Source organism: Telmatherina bonti, assembly GCF_933228915.1.
Source record: "Telmatherina bonti genome assembly, chromosome: 12".
Taxonomy (NCBI): Eukaryota; Metazoa; Chordata; class Actinopteri; order Atheriniformes; family Telmatherinidae; genus Telmatherina; species Telmatherina bonti.
The window spans coordinates 7,594,036-7,610,331 of NC_136610.1; the positions used below are offsets into that span (position 1 = coordinate 7,594,036).

General features: G+C 45.6%; 1 protein-coding gene across 3 annotated transcripts in view; it reads right to left on the reverse strand.

The window, feature by feature from the left end:
• The window catches only part of LOC306763421 (transcription factor COE3-like), a 208,660-nt gene extending 194,536 nt beyond the window's left edge, over positions 1 to 14,124 (reverse strand). For all 3 annotated transcript variants that reach the window (XM_079250214.1, XM_079250215.1, XM_079250213.1), the window contains exon 1: positions 13,581 to 14,124. In XM_079250214.1, coding sequence (XP_079106340.1) covers positions 13,581 to 13,714 — 134 coding nt within the window. In that variant the 5' untranslated portion in view covers positions 13,715 to 14,124. The remainder of the gene's footprint in view (positions 1 to 13,580) is intronic.
• Positions 14,125 to 16,296: the final 2,172 nt, after the last annotated feature.

Below are 16,296 nucleotides of genomic sequence, written 5' to 3' on the forward strand. Positions count from 1 at the left end.
TGGACAATAGAAGATGGAGAAACGTTGCTGGTCTGATGAGTCTCCAGTTCAGCTCCACATCCACATGGTAGGATCAGATCAACAGATCAGCAGAGCAGCTTTGGGATGTGGTGGAACGGGAGATTCTCATCAGGATGTGCAGCAGCTGTGTGAAGCTTCACGTCAACATGGAGCAAGAATAACGGCAGTTCTGGAGCAAAAACGGGTCCAAACTGGTACTCGGTGGACATGATAGAGCGATGGCAGAGTGTGAATCTACACAAGAATAATCAAATTATGTTGGATTTTAAGTGAAAATATGTTCATTTAGCAGCTGTACAGTCCAGTGTGTTTAATTATGGAGGCTTTACATTCACCCATCAGGTGTGTGTGTGTGTTTTCTCTCACACACCTGTCTGGTCAGATCCTATTAGCCATGTAATGTGAACAAATGAGCTGGGGCAGGAACAACAAGCAGCAGGTCGAGTGTGTGTGTGTGTGTGTGTGTGTGTGTGTGTGAAATCTGAATAATTGGAACAGATTTCTCCCTAATGTGACACTTCATGGTTAGAAAAAGTCTGTAAACTGAATCTGATTTAATAAATAAATCATCTGTTTGCATAATCATGAAAAAAATACTCAGAGAAGAGTAATCAGATTACATCCTCAGGCTGTTTGATGCTTTATATTTTGTTGCTGATTAGCGCTACGCGGCGTGATGTCAAGTTTATCCTGATTTAACAACAACACAGCTTTTCCTGTGATGTTAACAGGAATGCATTGTGGGAGCTTTCCTTGTGCTGTGGGCCCAATGGCGGCGGGCGCCATCGGGGAGGAAACGCCCCCTGACTGATTTTCATTTGTGCACCTTAATAGTGTGTGTCATTCCTAATTAGGACGAGTGGCTCGGGGAAACGGCGGCTCGATGCTGGAATGGCTGCTCCTGTCACGCTGCAATTACCAACAAATTAGTCTTTAGACTGAGGGGCTTCTGCACGCGCTCACACAATGACCACGCGTGTGTGTGTGTGTGTGCTAATTAGTGCGTTCTGTGAGGTGTCGAACGTGTGAAGATGCGCGAGTGTAAAAAGATCTCACAGACGTCAAACTGCGACCTGCAGCTGTTTGTTCTGCAGCTTCCAGTTCAGCTAACGAGGAACTGATTCACCGTTTAACAGCGAGGACGGAAATGTCGCCAACCGGAACGCAGACGGATCAGAAACACACACACACACACACACACACACACACACAAGTCTGAGAGCCAATCAGCGATCAAATGCAACATCTGGAAACCATCAGCAGGACATGGATGATGCTCAGATCAGCTGCAGACTCCTGGATGGTAACACAGCTAGCAGGTCAAAGGTCATCCCAGCATCCACTGTCTGCTTTCCAGTGGTGGTCACATGATGCTGACACCATGTGACCCATTTCATTTCATCCTAAATGCTACCGACACACCCTGTCGTTCATCAGGAACTGGTTTAACATCAGAGTTTTACCTTTTCCAGTGAAAACTCAGCAACCATTCGGTGGACACCAGCCCCCCTTTTCCCCAAGTCTATTTTTATAATTATGTGTCTAATAATGCTGAAAACATTACTACATGTTACTGTCACATGTTTGTCATGTCATGACCCACTGTTTCACCTTCACACACACAACAGTTATAGCAAGAAACTTTTGTTTGTTTGTTTGATGCTAAACTTTCTGTCCCATAGGAATGAACAGGGTTTGGGTGAAATGAGTCAGAAACACGCAGCTCAGGCCAGCTTTCACCATAGACTGTATATGAATAGATGGACGGAGCCTCCGTGACGTCACCCGTAGGTTTCTGAAGAGGTGAATTGAAGCTCCGTGGGCGGTTCCTACCATCGCTATCTTGGCAGGGGCATGCACGTCGTCTCGCCCGGAAAATACAAATATGGGCAAAGAGGTGGAGCTGAGAGTGGGGCTGTAAGCGTCATGGTGGATGATTGACATCAAGCGAACTCCGAGCTTTCTGTAGCAAAGAGCTAACAGCTAACAGGAGCTAACCAGCTAACGGAGGTAAGCGGGCTAAAGCTAAGTCATGTTGTTAACCAGCTAAAAACCGCGGTTGTTCTACGTTCTTCTTAGTTGAAGCGGGAGATCGGGTACCTGTCAATCAAAAGAACACGCCCCTAAATTTGCCGAACTTCGAGATTAAATTACTTTTAAACGGGTGAGTTAGAAAAAAATTCACTCCCCCCACAGTTGTCATGAAGGTAAACCTGACCTATTAAACCTAAAATGGATTTTTGAACCAGGCTGTAAACATGTTTATTTCTGCTGTGAAGTTGGTCTTTTTAACATGGGAGTCTATGGAGATTTGCTCTGTTTTGCGCCCCTAGTGGATGAAGGGGGAACTGCAGTTTTATGCACTTTCGCACAGGCTTCACTTTTAACCTCCGGAGGTTTCCACTTGGCTTTCACCTACAAACATCATCCAACCTTTAAATAAGTCACTGTAAATGTCAGTTAATTTTGTTAATGGCAAACGGTGCAAGTCTGCCACTTTGCTTTTTTTTTTTTAACGCTTTTATTTTGAAGAGCGTCATTCTTCCTCTCCTACTTTCGGCTATCTTTGCTACTTCCTGTTATCGCCAGATTCCCACACTGCATTAAAACAGCCACTCTCATTGCTCCAGAGTTGGTAATCAAAATTTGATTTACTTGTTGTCTGTTGAAACGTGTAAGGATTTATTTAATAATGGTTCATTTCTGGGTCTTTGTTGTATGTTATATTCCACATGTAATGACTGCCACTGTGAGATGTGTGTGAGGACAGAATGCTAGAGCTCAAACTTGGCGCCCTTGGAAGCAGAAGGAGGTAGGAAAAGTCACGTGTCAGTACCTCTGCATTGTAAAAGAGAATTGTTCATTTATTTTTGGCAAAAGGAAAATATTATAATTCTTTATTTAACAGGACTGTAATTCATAAGTTTAAACCCTGATTTTATGTGAATATTCATTATTTGGGTTTACTGAGGTGATTTGCATCAAGTTAAAAATGCAGACATGATTTACATGTGTTGTTTGTTGAAATGTGGTACAATGGCCTTTGTATTATGTCCATTTTGATAGTTTTCACAGTGCCATGCATCAGAATGCCAAAAGAAAAGAAGAGAATTAAAGTTGCACCAGTCGAAGCTCTCTGCATTTGAGTGGTTAATCCAAGCGGCTGCTACAGTCACAAAAGATCAACACGTAACTGACCGGAGGGACATCTTCGCGTCTTCTCCAGATTTCAATCGTTACATTTTAGCACGGATCAGAAAAGTGCCGAAAATCCCTCCACACTCTAAATCTGGCCCAAATGGCTTTTCTGAATATTTCCAAACAGGTGTGTCTCTTGCTCAGAATTTTCCCCCCACATACACACATTATATATCAAAGTGGAGGAATAAGTTGGTTTTCAATGAGCTTCAGGTGCGAAAGAGCTGAGACTTACAGATTTTTAGTTACATTGCTCCAAACATCATAAAGTCGACTTTTTCCTCCAATTAACCTCCATTGGAAACAAACCTGGATTCTCCTGTGTTTTAAACTCGCCACCATTTAAACTCTGCTCACATCAGGGTGAAATATATTCCCTCCATGCGTTCCTCCAAACATTCTGGCGCTCACGGTTACAGAATTCTTTTGATACGACATTTTGTTTGCAAACAGTACTTCGTTGTTGGAAGGTTTATTTCACTCGTCTGTGAGCTCTGATTCAGGCGGTTTTTAGTGAGTCAGCAGCCACAGAATGTCTTAGTCATTGTAGCAACGCCACGCCAAGTTGTCTAAGACTGGAGTTGCTCACATCCCCAGATCCAGTAATGTCCAGTCACTCCAGTTAAGGCTGGGCAATATGACGATATTTAAAGTTTGGACAATAGAAAATGTTTGTCGTTTCATATGAGGCTTCTTCGTTTACGCCACGATAAGCTGCTTTACTGCAGGATTTTACGGCATGTACGATGCAATATATAAACAAACATGGAGGAAGATGGTAGCAGACGTGTTTCAGAGCAGGATAATTCACTAAAAGATGAGGAGCCAACCCAAACTGATGAGCTTGTTTATAAAAGAGGGAAGTTTCTTTCTGGATGCGGTTTGGATATAAAAAGACCGACGTGGAACCGACAACAGACTAGCTCACAGTCCCAACAATGGACTCCGACACAACCAACTCATTTTATCACCTTCGCAGGAATCAGGATAAAGAATACAGAATAAAGAATAGAGTCAATGAGCAAAAACAGCGTCAAGTGGAGGCGAAAGCTCATAATAAACTCCAGACCAAACGCTGCAGCAGGTATTTACCCGTGAAATGTCATACGGCCATAGTTCCCCCAGATGGAAGGAGATCTCTGCTGCTGTTGCCAAGATGACAGACACATAGCTGATGACTGACACAACATTACACACAGTTTTATATCGTTAAGTATATCATTATGGGAATATAAAATGAGCAATGTCGGGATGTGAAATTTTCAACATATCACCAAGTCCTAACTCCAGTTTGATTTTATAACACTTCCTAAAACGTTCCAATGTTTTTTAAGTTTGTTGAAAGATTGTTAACACACTTATATATGAATAACTGGCTATTCTATTCTATTCTATTCTATTGTCATTTAGCAGACACTTTTCTCCAAAGCGACTTACATATGAGAGTGAGGGCAACACAAGCAAGCAATCAAACAATCGAGGACGTCATAGATAAGTTCTGGTCAGACTGCTGGAGTCCAGCTGGACCATAGTAGTTGTGTTTCTACGACATTTTTTCGCAAAATAAAAGCGATATTTGTAAGTTTCGACAAACAACAATTGCGATTTGCGGGTGTTTTTCACTGAACAGCGTTTAGCACATTAGCCTCAAGTCTCTTAAAATCTTGTAAAATTTCGTTTCTCTTGCAGGATTTTACAAAAATTGTTGGTCACAGAAGGTAGCCATGTCGGGTTAATAGTGTTTTCAACTTGCTGCGGAGAATTTGCTCCAGTTTTTCTAAGCTTTTCTCCCTCATTTTCTTTTCTAAAACTCTTAAATTTGCTGTTGTTTGTTCTTCACCACGCCATCTTTACCGGGAATGAACTGGTCACAACTCTCATGAGAGTGTTAAAACTTTTTAGCGATATTTGAAATGTAGGCATTTCCATTGGCATTTTTTATTGCAATATTTAGGGTTTTTTTTCGCAATTTCAGGTGTAATAGAAACGCACCTGGTGTTCTACAGGCAGTAATTTTTTTTTGTTCCCATCCCTCCTTGCAGTAGACCCTTTGTTAAAATACAGAAATAATTGATCCTGTGACATCGTTTTGGGTGCAGCTAACTCAGTGATTCATTGCGAAGAACTGGACGATGTTCTCCAACTCCTCTAACGAATAGAAGACTTGACCTAAATGTGGAAATGCTCCCTGAACCGCTAAGTCTTCAGCTTGCTCTTAAAAGTAGACAAGGACTCAGCGGATCGAACAGAGTTTGGTTCCACCGCCGTGGAGAGTCAGAGGAAAAGAGTCTGGCTTGTGTTTTAGCCCCACGTAGTCGTGGTAACGCTTGGTATAACGTAACTGTCGAGAGGGAGTGAAGGTGGACAGGAGCCGTTTGAGTTATTGTTTCATAAGCCAGAAGCAGATATTTGCATTTTATATATGACTAACTATCTGTTAAAAAGCACAAAACCAGAACCTGGTTGAAAACTAGGTGTTGCGTTATTTTCTGAAGGTGTCACACACATCAGGTATACCTGCAAGTTAAGCCTGTAGGAGGATATTCAGACCAACACAGCTGCAGCATTCCTCCAGTCAGCTGTTTCTGCACAAACATCCTTCATCCTGTGACACACACACACATACACACACACACACACACACACACACACTGGTCCATTAAGGTAGTCACCTGCTCCTCTGGTAATCGTTTGTAGTTTTGTTGACGTGCTCATACGAGCAGCGTGAGGTCAGAGGAGGCGGAGCCAGCAACAATGTGGTCATGGAGACGAGGACGACGTGTCGGAGAGAGCCGACGAGGAGGAAGAGGAGGAGGAGGAGGAGGAGGAGGAAGGAGCTGGCAGTTGTAGGCGGAGGTGTAGTCTTCCCCCTCAGGTGGGAGATGAAGACCATGAGGAAGAGTGGAGGCCTCGCCACTCTGAGTTACAGCTTAGACAATATGTCACACACACACACACACACACACACATCTGTGCAAATAAATTCTCCCAACGCAGGCCGACCGACCCGACCTGGGAAGAGAGAAATCCTGACCTCGTCCAATCACAACTTAACACCCCCCACCCCCAACCCGACCACCAACAAACACACACATTGGAACCTACACACACACGCCGAAATATCTCCTCATACCTCATTCAGTCAGAACCCAACTCAGATCCAGTCACAAGAACCACACCACCAGAACCCAGTTACCAGGACCACAAGAACCAGACACAACCAAGGTCCAGTTACCAGGACCACAAGAACCAGACACAACCAAGGTCCAGTTACCAGGACCACAAGAACCAGACACAACCAAGGTCCAGTTACCAGGACCACAAGAACCAGACACAACCAAGGTCCAGTTACCAGGACCACAAGAACCAGACACAACCAAGGTCCAGTTACCAGGACCACAAGAACCAGACACCACCAGTCATTAAAGCAGCACCACGTAATCCAGCAGCATCGTGAGGTTCAGAACCTGCAGGCCGACTTCCAGTCCACAAGACATTAATGGAGGAAGATGAAGAGAAAAGACAAAAGTCTTCATCAGACTGACTTTTACAGCCTGGAGGGACCTCAGAGAAGAGACAGGATGAAGAAGATGATGATGATGGATTATTCATCGTTAATCAAACTAGAACCCACACTGCTGCTTTCTAATCTGGAATTATTTACAAGTTATTGTTCGTTGAAATTAAGAAACATTTTACAACTTTTCTGTAGATTAGTTTTTTTTGTTTGTTTGTTTGTTTATTGACACCAGCTGGATGACGACACACAGAGCTCCTCTCTGCTGCTCCACGTTAATTCAGCTTCTAACAAGCGGAACAAAGCCAAGATGGTATGTTATGTTACATTACGTTACGGTACAGTACGTTACGTTGCGTTGCGTTGCGTTGCGTTGCGTTGCGCTGCGCTGCGTTGCGCTACCCTCAGACTCGTCTCGCGGCGACAAACTGATCGTTGATCAATAAACGTCTGCAGCTCTAACAGCTTTACATCATCCCAGCTGAATCCAGATCTTCTAAACGTCTCTGTCTCGTCTAATAACCATAAAAATATTGATCATAATCACAGAATGACCAGTTAAAAGAGGAAGAGGAGGAGGAAGAGGAGGAAATCCTGGAAACAGCTGATGCTATCAGGAACAGTTTGGAATCCTGCGGATCATTAGGATTTATGGATCTGATCAGTAGCTTCATAAATACTCTCACTTATTGATCTGCTCACAGAGAACTCCCACTTCACTTTTTCCTTCATCATCTTCATCATCATCAGTCAGACAGCTGCTGAAGACTTTTGGCCCCTCAGGAGTCTTCCAGGGGCCCCGGGGTCACATCTCAGATTCCTCTGAGTCACTTTGGAATGCTGACAGGTCACATGATCAATATTTACGTCAAAAGCAAGAAGTTTCGCCTCTGTCTGACCTACAGACCCGATGTCTCACAACAACATAAACAACAACATGCGCACACGCACACCTCCACTGCTCCCTGCAGGACTCCTGCCTGCATCCCGGGACAGAGACGATCCGGTTCCAGGTCTCCCTGGAATCTAATCGACCCCAGAACCAGAACCATCTCAGGGACATCCCAGAACCGCTCCACATCTGTCCCAGGAACGTCCCAGAACCGCTCCACATCTGTCCCAGGAACGTCCCAGAACCGCTCCACATCTGTCCCAGGAACGTTCCAGAACCGCTGCACATCTGTCCCAGGAACGTTCCAGAACCGCTGCACATCTGTCCCAGGAACGTTCCAGAACCGCTCCACATCTGTCCCAGGAACGTTCCAGAACCGCTCCACATCTGTCCCAGGAACGTTCCAGAACCGCTCCACATCTGTCCCAGGAACGTTCCAGAACCGCTCCACATCTGTCCCAGGAACGTCCCAGAACCGCTCCACATCTGTCCCAGGAACGTTCCAGAACCGCTCCACATCTGTCCCAGGAACGTTCCAGGACCGCTCCACATCTGTCCCAGGAACGTCCCAGGACCGCTCCACATCTGTCCCAGGAACGTCCCAGAACCGCTCCACATCTGTCCCAGGAACGTCCCAGAACCGCTCCACATCTGTCCCAGGAACGTCCCAGAACCGCTCCAGGAACATATAAAATCACTGTTTAGATGAACAGGAATTTTCCTTCTCCATCTACGTTATCGTTCTCAGATTCAGAAGTTTGTGTCTGAACAAGCAGAGAAACGTCTTCAGTCCAGCCAGACGACCTGCAAGCTGAGCCGGAAGCTCCGGACAGAACCAGTCCAGACTGGAAAGAGCCACATGTGCTGCCGAAGGAGGCAGGAAACGGAGCTCTTCTGTCTGATGTGGGAATTTTTTATGTTTCATGACGGTTTCTTTGTGACACTTCGGTGTAAATCAGACAAGTTTAACATGAACGTACGTGGATGTTCGGACGGTTTGTAAAACAGAGACAGAAACGGAGCGCGAGACGTCGGATCTCCACCAATCAGCTCGCTTCCAGCTGATGACATTCATTTTCTATGGATCCACTGTCACATTCCAGATCCACTGATAATCAATCCACAGTGTCTCGGATACATTGTGGAGTTTGTTGTTCCCGTTCTGGATGGCAGCATCCGGAACGTCATTCCCGTTCTGGATGGCAGCATCCGGAACGTCATTCCCGTTCTGGATGGCAGCATCCGGAACGTCATTCCCGTTCTGGATGGCAGTCATTCCCGTTCTGGATGGCAGCATCCGGAACGTCATTCCCGTTCTGGATGGCAGCATCCGGAACGTCATTCCCGTTCTGGATGGCAGCATCCGGAACGTCATTCCCGTTCTGGATGGCAGTCATTCCCGTTCTGGATGGCAGCATCCGGAACGTCATTCCCGTTCTGGATGGCAGCATCCGGAACATCATTCCCGTTCTGGATGGCAGCATCCGGAACGTCATTCCCGTTCTGGATGGCAGCATCCGGAACGTCATTCCCGTTCTGGATGGCAGTCACTCCCGTTCTGGATGGCAGCATCCGGAACGTCATTCCCGTTCTGGATGGTAGCATCCAGAATGTTTCCAGCATCCACATCCATCTTTTACATCTTGGAAAACCTGTTGGGAACTTCTGGATTTTCTCACCATTGATTGTGGAGTTAATGCAGATATACTGAAAACGGTTCTACCTCACAATGAGGAAGAATCCTTCCCAACATTCCTGCATCCAGACGCTGATCCAGATCATTCCCAGGTTAGACCAGGAACACAAGGTGGAAATCTGTCCAGCCGTTACAGACTGATCAATGGTGGTAAAAATCCAACAAAATCATGACTTCCGACGGAGTTTTATCACTTTGCTCCGACCTGAAGCGTTCAGGATGGATGGGAAACTCTCCGGGATTCACAACGGAATCGGATCTTTTCCCATTTTTACCTGAAATGTTCGAGTCACAAAATATTTTCCTGTTTTTTTTGCTTCGTTTTTCTTTTCCCCAGCTGCCTGTTTCAGATCATTCCTGCTTAAACCTGAATGAGAGGAAAAAACATCACGGCAGCACGGTTTTCCCGCGTCATCAACGCGCCTTTAATACACCGAGTTTCCAGCCTGAAAGGAACAACTCACACACACACACACACACACACACGCGCGCTCAGATCAATGAGAACAAGCAGCGATCGGACGTCGCTTCAGCTGCAGTTTTCTTCTGTTTCTGCAGAAATCTTCAGCTTCCTCTCCAAAGCAGCACCACGTGCACGCTCTTTTCAGCGTGCACGCTGCAGGCCTGAATCTGATTGACACTCTGAGGCGTTTAAGGGCAGCCAGATCAGTCGGAAATGAGAGGATTAGTTCTGTCAGGAGGTTAAATGCTTATGGACACCCGGCGGTGTGACCCCGAGGATGACCCCACACCTTCACCACACACACAGACACACACACACACACACACACACACACACACACACACACACACACACACACACACACACACACAGCTGCTTGGTTCTGGTTTCTCCCCAAACCTTCTGAACCAGAACCGGTCCTGAAACCGGCTCCGTATTTACAGGTAAAATTCCATGTTTAGACAGAATCGGAGACATGAGGACGACAGCGGCTAAAGCCACACTGAGCATGCTCAGAAAGATCAAACTAAAGCATGAGAGGAAGAGGAGGAGGAAGAGGAAGACGAGCAGATTCATCCTGTGATGAAGAGCCGCTCTCATTAACTCTGATATTAACCCGATGCTGAGCGTCGACGCAACTCATTACTGAACGTTTAGAGCCGAACCCGAGATGCTGCACGGCGGGATTTCTGATCCGGCTGATGAAGATGAGGATGAAGATGATATTTAATGAATGAATCTGAGAATAAATGAATGAATCAGTCTGTTAGTAGATCAGAGAGAAAACTGGACGGAAATGTTCTGAGACCTGAGGGTTTTATTTACTGTAACTTCTATCTGCTGTGGTGCGTTCACTGTCCCTCAGAAACAAACGGAAACATGATCAAACCGTCTCTCAGGATGTGTGTGTGTGTGTGTGTGTGTGTGTGTGTGGTGAAAAGTTGGCAGATTTTTAAGCTGGTTTCTGTTTTAATGAACGAACTAAAGTCCAGCTGAGAGTTTTCAGGGCGACCTGTTTGTGTGAAAACGTCTCCTGCAGCCGTTTCCTCGGATCCTCCGCCTGATCCTGGTTTTTTCCACCTTCAGGTTGCCGTTTTGTTTCATGAAGCTCTGGCTTCAAACGCAGCTCGGCCATCCGTCGTCTCAGCTTTCCCTCATCTGGTTTAGGGATGATCTACTGGACGGTAACGTGCCGTAAATCCTCCTCAGGCAGATTTGTGAGTTTTATGAATAAAACAGACTGGATCCACCGACCCCATTTCTGTCCAGTTCAACTGGAAATCCCAGAAACTGGAGCCGGTAAATTTTCCTCCAATAAAAGCGGATTTCTCCGTTTGTTCGGAGGCGAGTTGGACCCAATCAGCATCACGCTGCTCATCCATCCGCCGGTACATCTGGAAGAGAAAGCATTTTCCTCATCGGAGGAAGTGTGAGTGTGAGCGCAACACACACAGCAGACGCTGAGAGCTTCACCAACTCGCCACGCTCTCGTTTCCATGAGGATGCTCCGGCTCGGAAAAGCCCGGATTCGTCTCCTCACGTGGACACGTCTTAAATCTGTCCAGCAGAGCGAGCAGCATCAGCGTCGCTCTTCCTTTCTGCCCCAAACTTTGCTCGTTTCAGGGAAAATGTTTCCTTGCGGTTAAATTTCCACTTCCTGAATCTTCCCACATCCCGACACGTTCCCTGATTTATCTGCTGCGTTCGGGTGCTGCGGCCGACATCTCCGTTTCTGCAACGGATCTGAGCTGCAGCTCAACAAGCAAAATAAACTCTGTGTTTACTGGACATCACCAGGCCTCACACACACACACACACACACACACACACAAGCCTGCACTATTTTCATACAACTCCTTTCAGTTCAATCTAAATTTAAAAAAACAAAATCCTGCAAACAAAATGACTAAATTTTATATTTTTGTATTTTGTTGTCTTTTCCTGCAGAAAAAGTAATAATGATAATAATAATAATAATAATAATAATAATAATAATAATAAATGTCTAAAGTCACATTTTGACTGGCTGTAGGGGGTCTGGGGGTTTAAACTGCAGAAAGTCAGACTTTACATTGTATATTTTTTGCACTTTTTTAAAGTTTTAATGTTTTGGTGTTTTTTTTTACTATTTTCTGTCCTTTTTGCCTCTATTACCAGCTGCTCATGTTGTCTTTGTGCTGTTGTGTGTGTAACGTGTGTGTGTGTGTGTGTGTGTGTGTGTGTTTCAGTGACTGTAGATGACGATGAGCTGAGAAGCTGCAGACTGAAACATAGCAGGTTTTCCTGTTTGCTGTTGTTTCTGCTTTAAGTTAAATAAACTAACCAATAAACTAATAATAACTAATAAACTAATAATAACTAATAAACTAACCTGCTTGTCTTCCTGCAGCCCATTTAATATCATTTTATTCTCATTTTCTCTGTTAAACATTAAAACTTTTAAAGTGAAAAACATGAAGCTGTTTTATTTTCTGATTGTCGGTGGAAAAAATGAGATGATTTTTGTTTTTAGTTATTTTTCTAAATTAGTTTTTCCTTTTTTTACACTGTAAGTTTTATTCAGCAAAGTTTCGCAAAAAATAAAATAATAAAAACAAAAGATTTAAAAACATCTAAATTCACATTTAAAAAGGCAAAATGCAGTTTTATAAAACTGAACAAACTGGATTTACTTCAGAAATCAGGTTTTAGTCTGAATTTAATTCAATGTTTTTGCAGAAAATCAGATTTAATTCCTTTTTATGTGAAAACGTGAAAGTTTGCAGCTTCTCCATCAGAAAGAGGCGCAGCTTCTCTGCTTTCCTGCTTTTATTAAAACACAGCACAGATTTCACCTGAGACTCACCTGAGCGGCTTCACGCGCACAGAAAAATATTTTACAGAATAAAAATCTGGAAATAAAATTTTAAATAAATCCAGTTTGTTTATTTTAATTCCACTTTTTTTTTTATTCCCTTCCATAAAGATGTACTTGGTGAACTCGAGGTCAGAGATGAAGCTAAATCTTCCTGAAACACACATTAATTAACCATCATCATCATCATCATCCTCATTAACTGGCGCGTGAAGAATTATCGATTCATTTAACTTTTTTCTGTTTGTGGAAATAAATCATGTTAAACTGTGAGATGTCATTAAACTACACTAATTATTTTAATGTTTATGAAATGTTCCGGGAGGCGGTGAGAACCCCAGAGCGCGGAGGCGCGCGCTGCAGCCGCCGCTCCGCGCGCAGCTCGTTTCCTGATCGGCGGCAAAACTCGCGTCAGATTTGCGGGAATTTGTGAGAATCTGCGGTTTGTCGGAAGAAAGTTGGTTGGAAGTTGGAGGGTGAAGCGTCGGGGAGGCGGGGGGGTGTTCGGCGGTTCGCCGGCGGAGAGGAGGAGGAGGAGGAAGGCTGAAAACATCCCTGCTGCTGGTCGGAAATGTTGACAAAAATAATAAAATTCATTCAGAACTAACGCGGCTGTTTCTGGACTTTGTTTTTAATTTAATTTCTTTGTTTTAATTAATTTAAAACTGTTTGTTTTTGTAGTTTTTATTTTAGTTTAAACTATTTTTTTAAAAGATTTTTCTGTTTCGGTCATTTTCCTGTAAAACAAAAAGAAGCTCGCGCAGCTTGTCTCCTCGGTTCCTGACGTGTCTCTGGTTTTTCCTGACACCCTGAACTTGGACCTGGACCCGAACCCGTCCCCCCCCCCCCCCCCAGACCGAGCGGAACTCCAGCTGCGCTTCTTATAGAACTGCTGTTTATCAGAAACAAGGAAAGTTCTGGAAGTTCTGGGACTTTTACCTCTGGGCCGCTGTGTTCGCGTCCAGAATCCCTGCGCCCTGCATCCAGGAGCGGACCGGGGTCATGCCGGTGGGGAGCGGCTCCTCCTTCATGGTCAGGGCCCCCCGGGGGAGGCTGTCCTGGATGGAGAACATCAAAGTGTCCTTCTGGGAGCTTTGTCTTCACCAGAAACAAGAAAGAAGATGAAGAGTAATCCTCCCTGTAGCAGCCACTCAAAAAAGCCAAAAAGGACCACCTGGATTAAGGTGGAGAGAAAAGGAGTGATGAGGAGGAGGAAGGAGGGGAGGAGGAAGGAGGAGGGGTGGGGGGGACACGCAAGTGAGCTTCCCCAAAGTACCGGGTCCTGATCCAGAGAAGAGCCTCGGAGTCCTCTGGGTTTCCCGGGGCTTGTTTTAGATCCCAGCCCGGACTCGGTGCTCCAAGCCGGCGTGTGTGAAGTTAGAGGAGGGCGGAGAGAGGCGCGAGGAGCGGGGAGAGCATCTCAGATGAGGCGCGGAGGAGCAGCAGGCGGGATGCGGAGAGCCTGGCGCGAGGAGCGGGGAGAGCCGGGATCAGAGGGAGGCCAGCAGCCGCGGATTGAGCAGAAATGAAAAGTGGGAGAAAAAAACGAGCCAGCGCTTCAAAAAGGAGTAAAATGAAATGATTAGCAAACAAGAGGGAGGGACGGCGCGAGGAGGGCTGCCGCTCCCGCGGGAAAAGGGGGATTGGGCAGCGAGGAGTCTCATCCCCTCCCTCCCCGGCTCTTTATGGCTCCTCCGTCCCGCTGGAGAGCTGCTTCTCCCGGGGTCCGGAGCTCCGGAGCTCCTGGGGGACCCGCGTGGAGCAGGAGGGGGCGTGGACACGTCCAAATTAGGACAGCTCATTTGAATACTGGCCGCACCTCCGGCGCCTCATTGGCTCAAATCTTGCGTTGCGTCACGGTTTTTTCAAAGCGCGCGCCAAATAAGGCTTTCCGCGTGTTTGGCGGCGCTCGCTGTAAAAAATAAAGTTAACAGGAGGGAGACGTGACACACACACGCACTTCATGAAACACACCTGTGGACAGTAACGGCATGTTGGCACGCACCACGCGCGCGCGCGACAGAGGCCTCCTGTTAACCCGCAGGTCACGTGATCAGCTGGAAGAACAGCTCGGTTCGGTTCGGAATCAATCTGAGAAACAATCTGTCAGAATGAAACTAATATCACGTCACTGTGGGCGAGCATGCGCGTGTCCGTGACCCGGAACACGCAGCGGTTTCCGCTCCTGCCTCAGATCGTGGAGGATTAACTGGTTTCATGTGGAATAATCTCTCCTGTCAGTCGGACTGACGCCGGCGCTGCGCAAAACTGGCACCAATTTGCGCTTTTTTACGCACGGACATATGGCGCTCACACACACACACACACATACACACACACACACACACACACACACGCACCGGGACGGAGAGCCTGATAAGATGCCAGTTTTCTTTCTCACTGCGGTGAAACGTGTCCCTGCCTTCACATCCAGATCAAACCAGAACAATTCCAGCTGCTGGAATTCTGATCCTGCAGGGAAAATCCGGTTTTCCAGGTTCTGACTGATGGCTCGTCTCCACACTTTGGAGTGTTTTCTGACATCTCCAGCTTCAGTCTTTCTGTTCATTTTGGAGTCAGGAGCAGAATTCCTCTAATTAAGCAAAAACTCCAGAGCAGCGCTGATTAAATATTTATCCTCCTTTAGCCCGCTGCGTTCCTCCTGGGAGGCAGAAACGTCTGGAAAGCCTGGAAGAAAACACTCCTGCGCGGGAGAGAAAAAGTCAATGAGACGCTGCAAACATGCTGCTGATGAAGAGGAGGATGCTGGAGATGAAGACGGTCCGTCTAATGAACATAAAGCTGCTTTAATATTTCATTTGAATAAACAGCCTGAAAATAAAAACCTTCAGAAAAAATCTGGGAAAATAAAGATATTTTTCTTTAGGTTTTAACGACGATGTGGCTAAAAAAAAAAAAAAAAAGTAAATAACTGATAATTATTGGGTTGTTCGTGGAAATCCATCTTGGAATCATTTAATCTTCTGGAAACGATCAGTTTTCTATTCATTTAATATTATTTTATTTTATTAGAATTTATTGTTTTGTTTTTTTCACATTTTTATTCCTTAAAATTGTTGGGACTTTATTAATCTGAAAAGCATGAAATCTGAAACATCCAGGTTTAATCCGACCTGGAAAGTAAAACCAGGGCCTCCTGGAAATCCTTCACTGATATTCCCTGAAAAGATCCTGGAATTCTCTGGATATTCCTGGATTATCCAGAAAATTCTTCCCAGTAAAGCTAAACTGAAAATCCCTCATCATGGAAGAATCCTGGAGAACCCTTAAATCTCCTTGAACCTGCTCTGTCCTTGTAGAAGATTCTGGAAAAGCTTCAGATTCCTCACGGCATCTTTAAAACTGTCCTGGGAATCTCAGAGACTTTCCTGAGACCTGGAGCCCTGGTTTAAGTCTTAATTAAGTCCCCCTGGCCTCCTGGACCTCCCTCAGAAAGCTGGAACCAGGTCTGGAAGCCAGCTCACTCCTGAGAACCTGTTCAGCTCCTCTGAGACCTCCTCTGCCCCCCCGCAGAACCTCCCCATCAGGATTTTACCTGGAACCAGTGAAAACCACAAAGACCGCCTGGAACTGCTTCAAGCCCTCCTGGAGGCCTCAGTGGACCCGCCTGGAAACCATTCTTCCCAGTTCAAAC